The 20,453-nt window shown below is 34.6% G+C and overlaps 1 protein-coding gene across 4 annotated transcripts in view; it reads right to left on the bottom strand.

Moving 5' to 3' along the window:
• Positions 1 to 1,449: 1,449 nt before the first annotated feature.
• The window catches only part of CUL2 (cullin 2), a 48,082-nt gene continuing 29,078 nt past the window's right edge, over positions 1,450 to 20,453 (bottom strand). For 3 of the 4 annotated variants that reach the window (XM_051609667.1, XM_051609666.1, XM_051609669.1), the window contains 12 exons: positions 19,773 to 19,897; positions 18,116 to 18,223; positions 16,135 to 16,194; positions 15,659 to 15,787; positions 15,481 to 15,567; positions 14,862 to 15,014; positions 14,416 to 14,493; positions 11,982 to 12,048; positions 10,631 to 10,833; positions 8,016 to 8,117; positions 7,189 to 7,305; positions 1,450 to 2,057 (listed from right to left, as the gene is read on the bottom strand). In XM_051609667.1, the coding sequence (XP_051465627.1) occupies positions 1,926 to 2,057; positions 7,189 to 7,305; positions 8,016 to 8,117; positions 10,631 to 10,833; positions 11,982 to 12,048; positions 14,416 to 14,493; positions 14,862 to 15,014; positions 15,481 to 15,567; positions 15,659 to 15,787; positions 16,135 to 16,194; positions 18,116 to 18,223; positions 19,773 to 19,897 (1,361 nt within the window). In that variant the 3' untranslated portion in view covers positions 1,450 to 1,925. The remainder of the gene's footprint in view (positions 2,058 to 7,188; positions 7,306 to 8,015; positions 8,118 to 10,630; positions 10,834 to 11,981; positions 12,049 to 14,415; positions 14,494 to 14,861; positions 15,015 to 15,480; positions 15,568 to 15,658; positions 15,788 to 16,134; positions 16,195 to 18,115; positions 18,224 to 19,772; positions 19,898 to 20,453) is intronic. The other variant, XM_051609668.1, reaches the window with a different exon arrangement.

Below are 20,453 nucleotides of genomic sequence, written 5' to 3'. Positions count from 1 at the left end.
AGTCAAAATTTATGCTAATGTCTTCTCCTATTTGCTACACTTGGTGACACTGTAAGCACCTCTGCAGTCTCCCAGCACACACACACAAGTCTGACCTACCACTTCAGACAACGACTTACTCCGCTATATTACAATCAGCTTAAAGACACCACTTCTTAAGACATAAATGTATTTTAAAAATCTAGACATCAGTGCAGTGGTATAAAATACATAAATATGGAATAAGCATTTAGTGCCCTTCATTGTTTATTGCCCTTTATGCACCCTTAGCAAAATCCACATAAGGAAAACTACCACTTCTTGATGCATTTCCTTGTTAACTATAGAAAGTTTACTATACCCTCCCAGAAGACATATGAATGCGATGCCACTTAAGAGACAGCAACAACCTGAGAGTTGCAGATAAACCTTTCCTACAGTGAAAAACTAGAAAAAGAAGAAGGAAAAAGCTCTCCCACAAAGGTTTTTTTCCTTTAAGATTAATCCTTGATCTGTGGACTTCCATTAGGTAATGAGATACCACACAATCTAAAAAAATATTCCAAATAATATATATCTACATATATATTTTTATATGCACACAAATAAAATTTGGCAAAAATAGAACATTCAAAGTTAGTATTTCTCCTGTCAATGATAATTGCAGGCATAGCCATTAGGAAGCTCTTTTCCACAGCAGGCATTCAGTGTGCTCACACACTTGAATGTTCTTAAACTCCAATTACTTCCAGTGGTAGATTTGGTACCTTTTAAAATCATACTTTGCTTATATGAGAGTGAACAGTTACTAGACCACCCCTGATAAACAACACAGGACATGAAATACCTCATGGACTTCTTGTCCCACCCAAATCACTGGAACTCTACCCAGGGCAGAGGAAAACCAAACATGGCAAATACAACCATATGAGTTAGGAGGGAACAGGAGGAAAAAACACTACGGGCTTATGTGGAAACAAATATAAGTACCTACCTATGTAGTGCTTCTACTCAATGCATTCATGAAACACCTTTCAATTACCAGTCTGCTATGTTATTTCCCATCAACAGGGTGGTTTCACAAGCTACTGAACTGTATCTTTCATGTTCATGATAACCATTCCTAACTCTTTGTGAAATAAATTACTTGAATCCCCTCAAACATCTGTTTATTTTATCTTGTAACATATTCCTATGGTGTGAGATTAATAGACACAGAGTAGGCCTCCAGGCACTGTGAATGTAAGTTAGCCTAATCTCAACAAAACGAGATGTGCACTTAACCATAAATATTTTTTTTTTATAATCACATCAAACATAACATACCTGGTATTCAGTTTTATAAAAATGAATTCTTACGTCAGATCTACTTCTGAGGTTACCCAAAACCCAAACACATAACATTATTTTTACTTTTCCAGGTCTGAATAATATTTACAGACATTAATGCTATATCCATTTCTACAATCATTCCAGACACATTATATAACTTTATTTTTTTATTTGACAAGCAGCAGTATCATGTTCGTCATTGTTTTTACATTTTAATGTAGATACAATTATTAGGTTATCTGTCATATTACAATATTTAGGTTTTGTTTTTTTTTTTACTTTGTCTTAAGATACATTAAAAAACATCAACTGCAAACGTGAAAGGGTAGGGGAAAAAAAAAAGCATGGTACCCAACCAATTTTCCACATTTCAGCAATACTCCACTCATTCTTTTAGTAAAGTTTTAAGAAATGTCATAATGACATGAGCTTGAAATATCTATAGGCATTTTCATTGACGCTCATGACATGGCACTGGTGATGTTGTAAACAGCAGAAAAACAGGGGCTGCCAAGTGACCAATTATGGAGGCACAGGCCTGCCTCTTCCCACAGGAACACACCAAACAGTGACAGCAATGATCTCCTTACAATCATACCTGCAGGATAGCAACATCATGCTACATAACTGTACTCGTCTGCAGAGGCCTGGCTTCGCTCTATGTACTGTTTGTCTATCAGGACTTCAATACACTTCTTAATCATGCTGATACTTGGGTTAAACCTAGCCCTTGATTGGCTAATTACCTGGAAAAGAAAGACAAAATTTTTCATTTTTTTTTACTTACAACAGTTACAAATGCTATAGAAATGTTCACTAGGGCTTTAAGGCAAATTCAGTGTGTTTTTCTTTCAAAGACAGGATTAAACAAACCCGGAATAGTTACTTTATAGTGAATAATAAAGCACCTCTATACATCAGTGTCAGGATACTTAAACTGAGTGAGCAGCTCATTGGTTAGTTTGCCTGCTTGTTAACCAGATATTCTCACTCCTCTTACTTATTTGATTTGTCGCAGTAGAAATGAAGAGAAATATTCAGGTTAAAAATTAATCTAATATTAACACATTTCTTCACTTTATTTTTATCACAGTTTAAGCAAAGCGAAAATTTTGTAAAAGCCTATGTGCCTTTCCATGCTGGCCCTGCTAACTGACTTCTCTTCCTAGACTAGATCCTTTTTACTTGTTTGTGTGCTTTTGTCATTCTAAAATATTTAATTTATGGACTCATGAATTTTGCTTTAGTTACGTCAGTCTTACTTGGAAATTGAATGCCTGAAGAATGTGTTAATCTTAGTTTTTATTATAGTTCATGCAATTCTGAATGGTTAAATTTCACTTGATTCCATTTTTCAAAACTACCTCTAAAGTTGAACACAATTTTCCTCCCATCCATCACCACTTTTGTTTTCATAAAAAAAGAAGACTTTTTCATTTAACAAAGATTCATGAAACCTGTGGTTTTCTATAGCATTAAAAAGACTGTTAGAAGACATAGGTACGTAGCAAATTACAACAAAACTGACGATATTGCTAAAAAGCCTTGTTAATTCTTAAATAGCACAGTTTAAGTATCTTAAAAATGCTACCTAACCTCAGATATTCCACTGTAGTAGACAATAAAATTTGCAAGAAAAAAATAACAATTATTTTTCAGAAAGTTTGCTGAACAGTCCTAGATGATACTTTTAATCACAAGAGACAGTCCAAGTAGCAATAATTTTGTAAACTTATACTACTTTGCTGATGCTGTAGCTTCCAGGATATGAGCTGTGAGCTGGACTTGTTTTGTTTTGCCAAAGTTCCAGCCCATGTACACCTGGTCCTGGAAGGATTTCAAATAGCTCAGCTGCCTGGAAGGTGTAAATGGAGTCCCCCTACCACTTGCCTCCTTTCCTACACAGTTTGAGACAGTGAAGGTGAACCTCTCTTGCTTCAGCCATTGAAGGTAGCCCTAAAATCTGGGGAGTTCCATCTGGCTATGCTGGAACTTTGCAATACATACAGTAAAAAAAAAAATATTATTGTAAAAAGAAATCTAACTATGCATTGTGGAAGAAACTGCAGCTGCAGGCAAAACTTTAGATGTCTCTTAATAGTTCTCAGTTTTGCCTGTTCTCTTGTGGAGAAGAAGAGGAAGTGGTATGTGGTAACAAACTATGTGTATCTATTAACTTGGAAAATTTGTCACATTTTACTTTCGTGGCAAACCTGTAGCAAAGAAAATTGGTATTACTTTCTCCTCTATACTTCCTAGCAATGGTGAGTTAAAAAAAAAGATCTTCCTACTCAAGTGTCACAATATATTTTGTCTGTAGCTTCTTAATTGTTCTGTAAAGAAAGTGATTTTTATTTCAACTGAATTTCCTGTTTTCTTTACAACTTCTCATCGCTGGCTTTGTATAAGCTCTGGAGCTTATTGGAGCCCTCTGTGAGCCAACAGAATTCACCAGGTAGAACCACCCAGCAAAGCAAACAAAAAGCTCAAAAGAGCAAGTTTTGTTGGGCTAGCAGCCAAAGGTCTGGAATGTTCCACAGCAGTACAAATGAGAAGAAACTTGGTATTAACAAGCTAGTAGATTTGCTCAGATTTCACCTAACTTCAGTCTTACACTCAAACTGATTGTTTATCAACAGACTTCATGTACTTACTTAGGACAGAGAGAACAAAACATATAATTTTTAATTGGTGGAGTTTTTTTGGGGGTTGGTTTTGTTTTATCAAAGATAATACAAATAAGAAGGATGGACAGAAATACCTGATGGTCAGACTTAGAAATATGCTGGGAATGACCGCATTGACCTTTCCCCTCCACTACTCCCACTGACCTTACTCATTTTAAGGGAAAAGTCACCTCATTCTGCAAGCATATCTAACACAATTCACAATTCATCAAAGACCACATGCTAACATATACAAGCCTACAAAGGGGCTTGTGTATTTTCTTGGACACCTCGCTGTAAATGAAATGTGTGGTGCTGTACCCTTAACTGTTAGAATCAGAGCTAAATACATTAAGGCTAGGAGTCTTTCAATCATATCTCTAGTTAACAATATAATCCTGCCCTTATATCTCAAAAAAAATTAATGAGGTGACAAAATATTAACCATTCGTAGTAAACAGACTTCCTTTCAGAAGATTCATTCAGAATAGACATTTTAAGTGAATAAATTCTTTATAAGTATATAAACATAACGATAAAAGTAGCAAGAATTAAGTATATACGTCACCATACTTAGTAACAATATCACAAATAAATGCTTTAAGAAATAAAAAGGCTCTTGACAGTATAGAAAATCTTACTACAAAGTTGGCAGGGGAAAAAAAATGTTGGACAGCCAAGCTGGTTAGGCATCCTCTTAGAGGTTTAATAGAAGTGATGGTTATTTAGTTTTTCATAAAGGTCAGTCTCATAAGAAAGTTGAGCATGTTCAACTTGGAACCACCTGGCACTTTAGCCTCATTCATACAACATGAAGCAAAACAAATTACTGAGCTCAAAGCAGACATAACCAGACAGAATTTCCACTTAACATGAGATTTTAATCTTTGTGTTTAAGCATTAAGTATACAAAACCCTGCCTCCCCACAATTTGCTCTAAAACCTGGCAATAATTTTAAAGTGCCTAAGAGTATGTCTATATCACAAACTGTAGAGAAGATGCCTAACATTTTAAAGAATCTAGCTCAGGTCCCAGTAACTTTTTAGCTGAGGCAGCATGGAGATTAGCACAAATTAATTCAAAGTGCAAAAAAGAAGGAAAAATTAACCCTAGTGGATTTTTGTAGTGCTTCACCTTATTGCTAGAGGTTTCGTAATTGTTCAGTTAAAGCGACATAGGGTCCCCATATGCAGCACAGATATAAATTATTTGGAATCCTAGCCTTCAGTTTTAAACGCTCTAGTCCACCTAGGACATAGGCAGTATTCAAAATTCAGAAGTCAAGATTAAAGGATAAAGGATACGATTTTCAAAATTGTTATAAATTTAGTTAAGAGCCAAGGTAAAAAACCAACACTGGTGGATATGGCAGAGCACCAACTTTACTTAGTATTTAACTGAGTAACGATCAAAATATCCAACTTTCTTGAAAAACAAAAAAGTTCCTGATTTCAACAGACTGTTCTATTCTGCAAGTGTACTACTGCAAGAGCAAAACACAGCAGAGGCATGTCAGATAGTGCCTCCCGAGTTAAAACAAAGGAAGAAGCAACCAGAAAGGATTTTGTTTCCAAAACATAGACTCATAGAATCACAGAATGGTTAAGGTTGGAAGGGACCCCAGATCATCAGGTTCCAACCCCCCTGCTATGAGTAGGAACACCTCACACCAGACCAGATTGCACAAAGCCTCATCTAGCCTGGCCTTAAACACCTACAGGGAGGGGGCACCAACAACCACCCTAGGCAACCCATTCCAGTGCCTTACTACCTTCATGGCAAAGAATTTCTTCCTGATGTCTAACTTAACTCTCCCCTCTTTCAGTTTAAAAATATTACACCTTGTCCTGTCACTGCCCTCTCTGCTGAAAAACTCCTTCCCAGCTTTCCTCTAGCCCCTTCAGATACTAGAATGCAGCTATAAGGTCTCCCTCGAGCCTTCTCTTCAGCCTGAACAGCCCCAACTCTCTCAGCCTGGCTTCGTAGCAGAGCTGCTCCATAAAAATTTGTAATCTATTCCACCCTTATAAGCTGGTCTGAAGCAAAGCACACTTTGAAAACTTTTTCTAAATATCAGAGAGTAGGAAGAAAAAAGTATTTTCAAAGATGAAACAGGGCCTGTTGACCATTTTACAGTTTTAAATGTAAATTCTTACAGGATTTCATCATAATTGCATGGATGGTTTAAGTAACAGAAAACCAAATAACCAAAGATTTTGAGAATAATCAGGACCTAAGCTGGCTCATATTTTAGACATTCAAAATCAGATTTCTTAAATTAAGCTTGCTTTCAGAGTATTTGTGCACCAGCACTATCTCAGTATCCAAAACCTTTAAGACACCTCACATTGCAAGTTCTGGGCTTACAAGCTCTCTGTAGCTGCTTATTTTTTTCAGGAAACAAAAATTAAGTACTGGGTGTGGTAAAGTTTCCTCCATCACCGTAAGCACACAGCAGATACCAAAATGGCTGAATGCCTCTTCAACTCCATGCTCAAAATGGCATGCTAACTCTCCCTCCAGTCTGTTCTGAGGTTGTCCAGCAAAGCTCAGGAGACATAAGAATAACTGTCCTGGAAGCTGAGAAAACTGTAACTAGGAACTGTTTGGTAGGAGCAAAGGTTAGGTTGGAGTAAGAAATACAATTACGCAGGCAACTTGCACAGATGAGAAAATGTGAGAAAACCAAAAGAAGTAACACTTCCTTCCCAGCCAGGTCTGTGACAGTTCACAGATCATTAATCCAGAACCTAAAAACTCTGGACAACTTTTCAACTAAATGGGAAAGGGAGAATAAGAAGTGCCTGTCTACATACTCAGACAACTTTTAAAATTTAAGCCATGAATTAGAATAAAATCATGATTAGTGCTCAAAATTGGTTAGGTGCGTCTGCGGAAATTCCGTACCTAGAATATCCATACTCAGTTTTTCAAGTGGACCTAGAGCTCTGGCAATGATTCTTATAGGTTACAACATCTGTCAACACAGAAGCAGCCAACAGGAAAGAGCAAGCACAGAGGCACTTCATGCTTTAGTGCTGAGACATATTTACAACACTGGGAGATCACGGCTAGTGCTCCACTATTGCATTTCAAATCAGATGACAACAAAACTCTCACTAGTTTCACTGAGGTATTTTTTTTGACATGGAAGGGTTTTGTCTTGAAGATTTTAATGAAATAATACCTAAGAAGAGGATTTTATCTTACCTCCTGAATAAGAGCATTATGTCGCAAAACTTTACGTGCTTTCATGATACGGACTATAGCAGCTTGAAGATACATTTTTCTGTCTTCATCTACAGCACTTCTGGTCTGCTCCATTTCCTGCAACATAGGAAGAACAATAATGATTAAAATATAGTAAGATCAAGAAACATTTCATAAAACTACCCCAAATCTATACTTTTTAGTTTATTAAAAATGGTCAAATAATACAAAAATATAGGTGAAGTTCAATTCCATACTTCCATAAATTAAGAATACCAGGTTTCATGAAAGTCAGCAGGAAGGGGGGGAAAGATATATCCAAAGTGTTTTTTCTAGGGAGAAAGGCAGCCAGAATTCTCTATAATGTATTGTGATTGGCAGCACATCTGGCTCTTGTAGAAAATCCTACATCTTAGGAGATAGAGAGGGAACAGTGGAGTTTATTTTCATTGCCAAAGGACATAAAACCGTAGGAAAAGAGTTGATTGGTTTGGCTGCTCCTGGAATACGGTGCTTTTATAAACACAATCAACAAAAGTTTCATTAGATAATACAAGCTAAATGTAAATCCCATTTGGTACAAGAGGAATAGTTCTCTTTTGCCTTTCTTTTCTACTTTCTTATTCCTTATTCTATCTTCTGCCTGTATTTTAAGTACAAAAACATTTAAAGTGCTTAAGCTTTAAACTTAAACAATTTATTTATGGTGATGTAAATGTTATACAGTAACTCTTATATCTGGTTAGACCAAACCAATGCAATAAATAAAAAATTAGAAAAATAGGCTTCCTAAGTTGTTGAAGCTAAAAACACCGAATCATACTTGCCTGTGGCGTGTCTTTCTGCATTGATGTAGTAATTTTAAATTTTGTTCGTTTACTGCTGAAGCTCATATTTAATGAAAAAGTAGATTCTGCCTCTATATCTTCCTGCAATAAAGAATCTTTTTTTAAAAATCAGATGTGGAACCAGAAAATTATACCAATTTATTTTGAAAAATCACAGTCAGCATCTTGCATACACACAAATAATCTTAGATTTGTAGTCAGAAACTCTAAAATGCCACTTGAAGCAGGTCAATTTTTTAAGCTACAGTTTAACCTAGAAATCAAGTCTATTTTAGATAACACTATAAACAACCCTGATATACAGGAGTTTTGTTAACAATATTAAAGTAATTTCTGTTTTAATACTTCAACAGCCTATCTTAATTGCAAACACTCTCCATTTAAACTAATTTTCTCCCTGCAAAGAAAATAGGATTTGCATTTATTTATGGCAGAACCTCAAGTGAGAGTAGTTGCTTTCACAACTATTATTAATGTTGCCTTCCAGAACTTAAGGAAAAACATCTAAGCACTTTGTTATATTACAGCAGAAAGAGTTGACAAGCTGCAACTTCTGCAGTTTAATATCTAGCTGTACATTTCTGATTTTTTCTGTTAAAATCTCAATTCTTTTTCACATATAAAAGTCTGTTTCTTCCAATAAGCGATAACTACTCCCTGCAGACCAAACACCTTTACGTTCAACTAACAGGATGACCTGACTGATCTTCGCAGCTTCCAGGCACGAGTGTAAAAGTATTGGCAATTTCCAGCACAATAAAGGGCTTCTTAGACTTTGGAATTTTGCCAAACCATGGTTGCCTGCAGTGCAAATACTTCAGTAAACACAGTCAATATTTATCTAAATATATACTCAAAACAATATTAATTCTAATTTTACATTTCACAACAAGTATTCTTTATTATAATACTTTATAATATCCAGGCGCAGCATAGAAAATGTAACATGAAAGTGCAAAAAAAAACAGCTTTAAAAATATAAGCTAACATTAAATTCTAGCATTATTCTGCTGACATGGTTGAGTATAAACAAAAATAAATTGTTTTGTGCACGAACTCAAAAACCATTATTCTAATGAATCAATAAAGATTTTGCCAAAAGTTGTCTTTTTTCTTATTTTTTTTCCCCTCTTTCAAATAAGAACAAAACAAAAGCAAACCACCATATATAATACACTGTACTTTTCTGTGTGGCTCAGGTACAGTTAAAGTTAAGTTAGTGTATTTCATTTCACTGCTTAAGCCACTAAAATTCTTGGACTTATTCAATAAGTAAGCTGATAGACTGTCTACAGATCAGCTTTCACATTGCTGGATGGAGTACAAGGAAAACAGAACTAGCAGGGATGTTTGAATACAGTAGTCTGGAAGTTATAGAGAACCTGAAAATGCCATGGTAAACAGGGAAAGGTAAAAGGGTTGTAAAGCTATACCACTCTTCAATTACCTATTCTTAAAGAACTGGACAATCCTTATACAACAGACATAAAGAAATGTAAATCCTTTAAATAATGGGCAATTTTCTAAGATTATGAAAAATATCACTGTTTTCTGTAATAGCTCCCAGTGCCCTATTTCACCCATGGTTTAAATGACATCTTCCCAGCCACTGTTGCAACCTGAGCTCACTTCTAGGTACTGGAAGGAAGTCCTATGCTTCAGCCAAGCACCACATCTTCCTTGTGATCTCACTTTCCATTTTTAGAATATTTTCCTTGTTAAAAAAAACCAACAAAACAAACCACCTATCAGAGCAGCTTTGTATTTCTTCCAAAAGTGAAGTGGAGAGCTTATCTCAGCTTCTTCTGACTGATACTGTCTGACTAACTTGGGCTTTCTGGGCTAGCTGGAAGTACACACCAAAGTCTGCATGGCAAGCACAGACACCTCTGTAGCGTTTCTTACAGAACACACCTCTGTGCCCTTCGCTATATGGACAAAAGAGGAATTGGTTTCATGTATATAAGCATGAGGCAGAGTCAGAAACAGAATCTGTATCACCCCTTGCCTTAACCACAAACAAAGCTTGGGTATTAGTGGAATTCCATGAAACTCATTGAATGATACTGAGTTGGGAAAAGTGCAGCAAAAATCCTCTCACACAAGCCCTCCTAGCTCACTTTTCCTTCTCCTGGTATCTGTCAGCAAGGAACAACCTGGTTGCTGTTACTTTTAGTCTCTTAACCCCACACAATTTTTTTTTAGCATCTCTACAAGATTCTTTGGTTTGCCAGTTAGCCTCCTTCTCATGACTCAGTACAAATTTGAAAGTGATGTATTTAAAGAGTACTCCCCTCCCACAGCAATGACTCTAAAGACAAATGGAGAAAATGCAAAAATGAACAGTCCTAGCACTACTACCTTTTCAGCATACATGTCATTCTAGTCATAGAGATCCTATGTGACACAGGTAGTCTGTTTCCTCCTGTCTGTCTCTTTATAAATACAGATTTGTAATCGTTCACAAGGGTCAATACTACAGTTTAGGGGAAAAAAACAGCAAACCGCAGATTCTTCTGTCTTAAAGAAGTCCTCAATAAGTATCAGAACCACAAGACTGAAAACACGAAACTTTTTATATCATCACTGCTTACCTTGTCTGAGTCATGGTTGATCATTTTGACATCAAGTAAGGATTTGATGGTTTTTGTCAGCTCCTTGTCATTCATTTGTGTACTGTCCTGAAGCTCCTTGTAACTGACAGTTTCACTGTTGTTGAAGGCAAGCAACACTGCCATTTGGTATGTTGTGACCATCGCTACATAAGGTTTGCACAAATAATTCATTTTGACTTCACCTGTAATGTTACAAATAGTATTTAATAAACTGATGAAATGTGCTGAAAAGTCATCTGAAGCCTAACTACTAGAGTTCCTCATGTATTTCCAGACATTCAATTCACACTTGGAATGGGAAGATGAAAACTGATTTTGTGAATTTACACATATAGATTGTGGTCTGCAACAAAACCCCCGCAGATTACCTAGAAAAATAGTGCTTTCAAGAAAAGGAAACCTATGGTGTTGAATTTGAATAACGCAATCTAATTTATAGTAATAAAAAAAGGAAATTCCAAACAGCCTCAATGCATTGCAATGCATAAACTCCAATTAGAAGTAGCTTACACACAATAGTGATTAAAGGAAAATTGTTCCAAGGAAAGATTTAAAAAAAAAAACAAAAAAAAAAAACAAAAAACTTGTCCATTAAAATTTTTTTCACAATATTATTATACTCCCCTAAAATAAAATCTAAAAAAAAAGCAAGCACTGAAAAAATCTGCCTGAAAACAGATTTAGATTTTCTGTGTGAACGTGAGTGTGAGTTAATAGCAGCCTTCTATGATCAGAACTAAATTTTCATTACATTATATTGTTTTATGTTAGTCTGGTTTTATCTCCACTATGTATGTTGTGGTGCTCAGTCATTAAAGCCTGATACTGAAAGCACTCAAAATAAAATACAATTGGCTGACTCTTACTAAATTAAGCTATAATTTTTAATATATATCTTCTAAGATGTTTTTTAACATATATTCTATATAAGAAATATAAATATATATGTATTTACTTAGATATTTACATATCTGAGTAAAACAGTATTCTGAAAATGATTTCATATTCAGCTAAGGGACATATGATACTACAGAAACAATTCCAGGGCAATTGTTATTAACCCAGTAGTTCTGCAGTGCCGTTTGCTAGTTAAGAATGTACAACTCTGGTTTTACTTGGATTTAATAAATGACATATAACATACGCAAGTTTACAAAACATACATATCTGAAATACTAAGCAGCAAATATTAACTTATTAGGCAAAATAAGATAGTTGACTTTATATGCAACATAATGTTCCAACTCCGAATCTGTTGCCATTTGAAAAGGACTTTTAACAAATAATTGCGTTGTACAGAGCGTAAGTTTAGCAGAGCATTTATTTTTACCTGTACAAAGATAATGTAACCAAGTAAGCTTCCTTCCACTAAAATGCTGACTGTAAAATAATTCAAACTGCAAAACAAAATGAACTTCCATTAGTCACACATGTAACTACTTACAATACTTATTATAACACTACCACCCCAGTGAAAATATACTGGGGGTTCACCATTTTGGATGCAAGCAGCGCAGGTCCATTAATGGCAGCATTTTCCTTTAGAAGATGTATGACTGAACATCAGCAATTTACTGAGCCACTTGAACATAGTAACAGATCACTTGGTGACTAAACTAAAAAGACTGTTGACACAATCATATTCTCAATACATAAAATACAGTAGTTAAATAGTGTTCCCAAGAAATATCAACTCTACTGAATTTAAAATCATTTCTTGGGAGGTTTTAGCAAACAATCTTATTCCTATTTTTTTTTATTCTGTTTCTTCCAATTCCATATAAAAACAAGTGTATTTCCATTTTTTTCATCTTGAAGAAATAATTCTATATTCCATGACTTCGATATCCTATTTAAAATCAATTCAGAAAATCCATTTTACTGATTTTCTTTTAACATCCTTCAAAATACATGAAACTTCGCGTAACAGGTATTTCCCACAGTCAGCTCCACACTGACGTTCACGATGAATCTTATCTTACATTCCTGAACATATTTTTAAGGGGAATTCCAAAAGAGCACAGCTGAAACTGGGCACAGGTTTTGCCACCTTCCAATTTGTGTTTTAGGCTAGACACAACTACACAGTTTGAAAACATCTCAGAACTAATAAGTGACAAGAGATCCCTGAATTTCTTTTGAAACCTTCCAAAACCTGTTTTCACAAAACTGCACACACTTATGATTCAGGAAGTAACATTTCAAAGTTTTGCTGACAGCAAAAAATGGATCCCCTCAAAGTAAGTATTTTTAAAATCTTACATGCAAAACAAGCAATAGTAGTACAGCTAATCTATTCCTTTTTATTTATTTATTTCTATATTCATTTCTTGTCATTATGAGAAATGCTGTAACAGCCATTCTGGAAAGCATTTTTTTCCTGATATTTGAATTACACAAAGACATACAAACATATAGCAGAACAGGAATATGGAAAAAAATGTCTCTAAACAAGAAAAGGCCTTTAAAAAAAAACTTTAAAAATCTTCTCTTCTTTAGGAAACAAAGCTTTGATTTTGTGCAAGTGAAAATAAGCTTCGCAGTTTGAAATCTGACATTATAGTGCATAAGTCCAGTGACTGTGAGAACACTTTCCAGAAGACTATGAACACAATTCCTAGGAGATTCTTCCAAAGCTATATTAATGGACATTTAAATGTCATTTTCACTGACTGAGAGTAAGAGAATGGAGGGCATCACCAAAATCATCTTATTCTTATATATAATCCAGCAACCCTGCCACTCCTGGGAAATAGCAATTACATTCCTGGAAACTTGTAAAGAAAGGAGAGAGATTAAGAAAAAGCCCTAGAAAATGTAAGAAGCACTGGATTTTGAGGAACAATTAAAGACATTCCAGATTGTTTAAAAAACCTTCTAAGGTATGCTGACAGGAAGAACAAGAATAATTTCTCCAAAAACTAAAGTGGAAGTTTATGGCAAGGCTTGTAAAAATTGGATTTTATTTAATATGTGAAAAAGCTCCTTCACCATAGACATCTGAAATAGTAATTTAGATCAGACAGCAATTTATGGTATAAAAACTGCTTTAAAAATTCTGTTATGTCCAAAAATATGACATTTTTATTGCCTAAAATCTACTTTACCATCAAAGGCACTTTGGCAAAGTGCATTTAGGCACATCTATTGCTTAAAATTTACTTAACTAATAAAGCCAGACATATTCTGTATTTTCACACAAGCACTGTACAGATAACATTTTTAACACAATAATGTAATAAAAAGTAATAAAATATTCCAGCTCTACAAAGCAGAACTAAACACATAAGAAGAGAATATCTGGCCTAAGTAAAACCTTTACTGCTTTGAGAATTGCCAAAATTAGCCTTAAAGAAGTTTGCCTGAAGCTTGATTTTGAATGGCTCCTATGAAATATGGGACAAGAAATCTGTGTCTGCATTTTAATCTGCAATCAAATCTGTTCAGATTTAATATTAGAAACAAATTTTCTTTTATCTAAATACTAGGCATTTGGTTTAAAGCTAAGAAGCAACTCAGTTAATCAAATTGAATTAGTATCTCCCTCATCGATCATGAAGGGGAGAAAGATGTGAAAGAAGTTATGCAAATGCATGCATCAATTCATATGTCGTTTGGGTGACCTTTCCAAATTTCACGAGGGCTGGAAACAGCCACAATTTGTAAACAAAATTAAGCAGCTCAGGTTTTTCTCTGTGATCATCTTTTATTTGGAGTTATTTTATGTTTCCCACATGTTTACAAGAAGCCTCCTACTAACCTACCATCTGTACACTTTTTTCCAGTTCCTGAGGAATTGCAAATGTAGAAGAAGGAGCCTGAGTTAGAGGCCATGCACCAGCCTAAAAGTATCAGGAAAAATAAAAGCATTAATATTTTCATACAAATTTTAAAAAAACCTCCACTATTCAACAGATCTGTAGTGTATAACCCATCATAAGACACTTGACCTAAACCAGAAGCTTTAATGCTTGTTTTTTACTACCCTTTACACATTCCCCACTGAAGTATTATTTCAAGACAAGAACCACTACTGTTCAGTATGCGAGCAGGTTAATTTTAAAAAGAAGAACTAGGAAAATAAATTACTCTTCTATCATCACAAAGTGTCGATTTCCATATGAGAAGTATTCAAAGTTAGAAAAATTATTAATTTGTTATCAAAACATAAAGTACAAATAACTCAACAGTAATAAACATACATTAGTACCTGCAGAACATATATCTGAAAACTAATTCCCAAATCTATAATTGTGTCCTGGTTTTTGATGAAGTTGTTGAATTTATTGTTGAGATCAGCACTAACACTCATGTCCGTATACATTCGATGGAGCTTGCTGGTAAATTCATAACCACAGGCTTGCTGTAAAGAAATATTGTAACAGCTTTCACAGTGAAAACAGTACTTGTTAAATAAATCACACACATTCACTACTAAAATATGAAAACCTGGTCAGTGGAAGTGTTATAATAATAACAATCAGATTTATTTTAGTTTCACTTTCTATACATTGATTTATATGAACAATCTTATCTTACATAATTAAAAAACAGAGCTAGTTTATGAAACCCTTTTATACTTTTCTAATGTAAATATTAATCAGTTGAATGCACTTAATAAAACTACCCAAAAGCTGATAAAAATCTCAAATACCTAAGTGAAACTTAGCCATAACTTCTGCAGACTACCAAGAAATTAGTTCTTCCTGTCAGCTATTAGAAATGGCTTCTACTGACTGCTCAGTTACCTCTGGCACCCTCTGCTGCACCTTCTCACTATTACATACTCCCCTGTTTGTTTATTCTGCATTAGAAGATTATCACATTACCTTTAGTTTATTAATCATGGCTTCTTCAGAATCCATAGACATAGACAAACCATGAATTAACCTTTTTGCCAACATTCTGGCATAGAACTGCATAAAAAAAAGTCAGATATGAGAATTTTTAAAGGCATACCAGTCTTCAAATGCAACATTTTAACATTTATTTAATATAAAAAGTTACCTTTTGGAATACATCTTTGTCATCGATGTATTTGAAAACAGTAATGAAACTTGTAAGTTTGTCTTCTACTTCATTCTCTGTCATTCCTTTTGCTGATTTCTTCAACAAGTTGTCACAGTACTTGGCCAGCTCAAGTTAAAAAAAGAAAAAACAAACCCAAACCTACTTGTCAAGCTTGAGAACAAATGTACACCAAGGTATTCCAAACTTCTACACAAAAATTAAAGCATGAAGTAATGACAGTCTACAGTCTCATGGGCTATATTCATAGGCAAACAATACATGCTACATTCAAAGACATTTGCACCACTAACGCACACTAATGTGTTCAGGTAAAGTTATTGATTACTAATGAAATACATACCTGAGACTGACTTAGTGAGAGTAATGGATATTCATATAATGGACCCTATGTCAATTAACTTGACAGTTATAAAAATGTATTATTACTTTCTACAAAAATATCCATCACTTACCAACTCAGGTGCTTTGCAGATCGACTTGGGCTCCCTGTAATTAACTACTGATGTCAAAGCCTACATAGGAACACAGAGGAAAGAGAAAAAATATAAAGAAGGAAAACAAATTAAGTTCTGATTAGAAACTTAAATGTAAAAGTAGGAAGATTTTGGGATACATTATGTATGGTCCAAGAAGTATGGATGGAAAGAAAATGAGGAGTAATTGCAGATAAAGCAGATTTGAGTAGCAGTACATCAACACAGCAGTTTACATCAACAGCATGTATCTTGAGCTGAAAAACATACACAGTGTGCTCACAACAGTAAGTAAGGAAAGATCTTTCAGTTGTCGAGTTTTGTGATAGACTAAAGAGGAGAAAAAAAGTATTGTTGAAAGAGGAAATTCAAAGCAGTGCTGTACAAAAAATACAGCAGCTTAACAAAACCTGAATATGAGGAAAAAAGAAAAGGGAGGATACAATGCCAGTTTACAACTGGAAGTTGTAAACAAAGATACAGAATCATCAAGATTAAACATATAATATTTAAATTAATGTTTTAAACTAATATGGAACCAAAAATATTGTATGACCACAGTTCCTAGGAATTATGGCTCCTTCTATAGAAAGAAAACATCATTATTGTTATTACTATAAAGAAGAACTGACAAGCAACTCTTTTGTACAAGGACATTCCAGTATTTGATGATAGGTCCCTGGAAGCCCTGTGAGAAAGGAATTAATGACTTGACAAGAAATATTAAACTCTTTGAAGCTTAAAGCACTCTTTTGCAATAATACTGGAGACAACAATAGCAGTTTTGATTATCTACCATGAAAAACTGCCAGGAGATTAAGCTTTTAAATATTTATTGTGACAGAGCTCACTGAAGTGAAGAATTGATGTATTTAAGGAAAAAGCACATTGTCTGTGTGTCTGCAAATGTAGCTGTCAATCTCGTACTACTCCACCTTCTGGTACATGACATTAATTGCAATTGAGATAGAAATGTAGTACAGTAACGAAACAAGAATTTGTTTAAAATACTAAATAATAATTTTCTCAATATCACAAATACAGATGGGTAACTACTGCTGATACTATTACTGGTATTTTCATCACTATGTCTTTCCAGATTAACCTTGGCTGAAAATTATTAAAACTATGACCCTTACTACAAACTGCAATCACTGTGAACACTACAATAGAGCAATGAAATGTATGCGTAAATCCTTTGACACAACATTATAGATAGAAAAGTAGCAAGTGCACTCACTGGGAAAAAAAGTTACAAGGATATATGGGAAAGAGTGAGAAATTAACAAATTGATTTAGTAATAATAGTAATAATAACAATAACAACAATAAAGTTAGTTGTTGTTGTTATTATAACTTACAACAAGTAGAACTGTTATCTTAAATACCTTCATGGCTATGCATTTTAAAGATGACAAGCAATAAGCCTCTCTACCTAAACAGAATTAATTTACTTCAAGTGCAGTTCTCTCCTGGAAAAATATAGCTGTTTTGACAGTGACTGAAGTAACTTAAGCTTCCAGCTATTCTTTGTCATCAACTTGAAAAATCTAAATGAAGCTCCTATATAAGTAATACTATCCGCATTCAGAGTTTAAACATTATGGCAGCAAGTAAATTCAAGTTCAAAGGCATGTAAGAGTTACTAGACTTCCCCCCAAAAAATGCAATTTGTCTATTTACTATCTGCACCTAACTTCAAATGGGTCACCTCCATTTTTGTGTTTTGATTTATGATTAAAAGAAAGGTCTTTGTTTCAGAAAAAAAGTATTTAATTTGTTAATATATTTTCCCCAACACTGGACTGTCTTTTGTTCCACTGTGTTTCTAAACTAGAAAAACTCCCTAAGAACTCTATCTTTGAACATGTGTAGATGCCCTGAAGAATTCTGGTGAGTCTGAAACAGGGTCCCACGTTCTGTTTTCCAATCTTTTATTTACTTCATAAGTAAAAGTTACCTTGTCAAGGGCACTCATAAAGTGTTGATCACCATTCAAAACAGTGTTGATGAGTTGAACAAATTTACTGTGTACTTCCAAAACTGACTCCACAAACTGAGTTGGCATCTAAAAAAGGTAGATAAAACATAAAGCAACATATTGAGAAAATTACTGTTACATACACACAAACATACCTACATTACTTGTATACCTTCTCCTAATGATTCTTTTTGACAAAAATTAAAATCATAGTGATTAAGTCTTCGAAAGGATTGATTTTGCATTTTTGTACTCTTATTCTACTGTGCTTAAGCATGTTCTGGAAATAAAAAGTCTGTGCCAACATTTACAGTCCAGCTATTTAAATCTGAGTCTATACTGTCCTCATGTTGCCTGATATTTTTCCATCATACCCTAAAATACTCATTAGCCCTCACAAAAACCATTAATGCTAACACATAAATAGGGCCATCAAGCCAAACAGATACTGAAGTAAGCAAACTGCTGCTTCTCCTACACACTGATTTCAGAGACAGAAAATCCAGATTAACCCTTTGAATTTTCCTATGTAGGACAGCTAGAAATCCAATTAATGTGTTGCATTTCAGCGTAACATTTTGTATAGAGATAACTAACACGACTTAGAGAAGTCCCTAGGCAGAGAAGCTGGCATGCAGCAAGGCAAGAGAGTGCAATGCACTTGCAGCATCACCTAACTCTCCAAGTGCATTCTCAGGTCACACATTAAAAATGTTTTGATGACAAATATCTAGTCCGCGCAGTGGGGCAAACAGTTCACATTTTGAGTTTATCTACATGAGGCTGTGAATTTTCACTATCCTCATGGCTTTGCATCCGTTTCCCCATATAGACAATGCTAGTTTGAATGAGTAAGTTCAGTAAACTTACAAATAATTTGAAAGCAAACTATACTACTAAAGACTTCAGCCCACTTGCAGTATGGACACAGGATTTACAGAAGAGAAAGTACTCCTGTGCAAAGAGTGAATTTACAAGAGTTCATATCCATGAATTATTTTAGACAGAAATGCAGTCACCATCCTAAAATGAGCACAGACCAAGACAGCAAGATGCATTCGTGCACAAATATAATGCCAAATGAAAGTTTGTTTGCTAGAGGAACGAAAATGGAATGGAGCAATCTAAGTACGTATGAACTGAAAAAAGTTTGAGACAATTTAGTACAATAATATTTAAGCTACAGTACTGTTAGAAATTACATGAAAATATGTGACTACAAAGCTATTAGTGAAAATACCATACTGAAATTGGGACAGGATGTCAAATCTTCAGAAATAACATATAATTAAACTAAATGGAGTAATTGGTTCCTAATGTACCAGAATAGCAAATGCCACTTAGAGAAATAGAGGGAAAAAAAGACATACATGGAACAAAAGGACCTAACTGCCATGACACCATCAAACAAACAACAAGAAATATCTAACTGTAACTGTTTCTGGTTAGATCACAAAAATCAACTCTCAGGATAGATATGTGTTGCACAGCTAAGCGTGCTGATCAGAAGTTTATCCATAATGTTCCAAATCAATTTCATACAAAAAAACAAACAGAATGACTAAAAAGAAAAGGGTGAACATTTCATCAGGAATGTTAATCAAATAGGTCATTTCAGCTGCCTAAGGAAACTCACATTTTCCTGAGAAAGATTGCTGGTTGCTCTAAGGCCCTCATCATGGATATGGTTTTGTAGTTCCTGAATCATATGAGGTAAACCACTTGACACAGCACGAAGTAGAGTATACATATTTGCCATGTCTGTAACAGAGATACATATTTATAGAATATGCTTAGAAACACTAAAAACAAACAATTTAGTACCATAATTTCACACAGAACTTTTTCAAATACTGAAACAAGACCAACTGTTTTGAAAAAAAATAACATACACTGGATCACTGACAAAAGGAAAAAAAAGCATAGGGCAAATATCAGTATTTACTGACTACTGCCATCGTGACTGCCTCACTCTTCCAATACTGCTTATTTAGGAAAGACTCCAAGAACAGAGGTGGGCTAGTAACGAAAAGTAATTTGCCAGTTTATTTTAGATCTTGGCCTCCCTGAATGTCCCTTAGCAGCAACAACTACGATCAGTTTAGGTATCTTCTTGACTTTTTTTTTCCTCCAATGGTGACTTGAAATTTTCCTCAGGTTAGAAAAGCTATAAAGAGCTATGAACAGGCAACAGCTATCTTTATTAATTTAAAAAATTTTTTTTTTACTTTTTAAAATTTTTTAATTTTAAAAAAGGATGCACACTGTGATCCATTTAGCATAACTCTCTGGAAACTGAACCCAATTGGATAAAATT

This window comes from Apus apus, chromosome 2 (assembly GCF_020740795.1).
Source record: "Apus apus isolate bApuApu2 chromosome 2, bApuApu2.pri.cur, whole genome shotgun sequence".
NCBI lineage: Eukaryota > Metazoa > Chordata > Aves > Apodiformes > Apodidae > Apus > Apus apus.
Note: the sequence above shows the minus strand (reverse complement) of the source record. Positions and strands in the feature narration are given on the sequence as shown.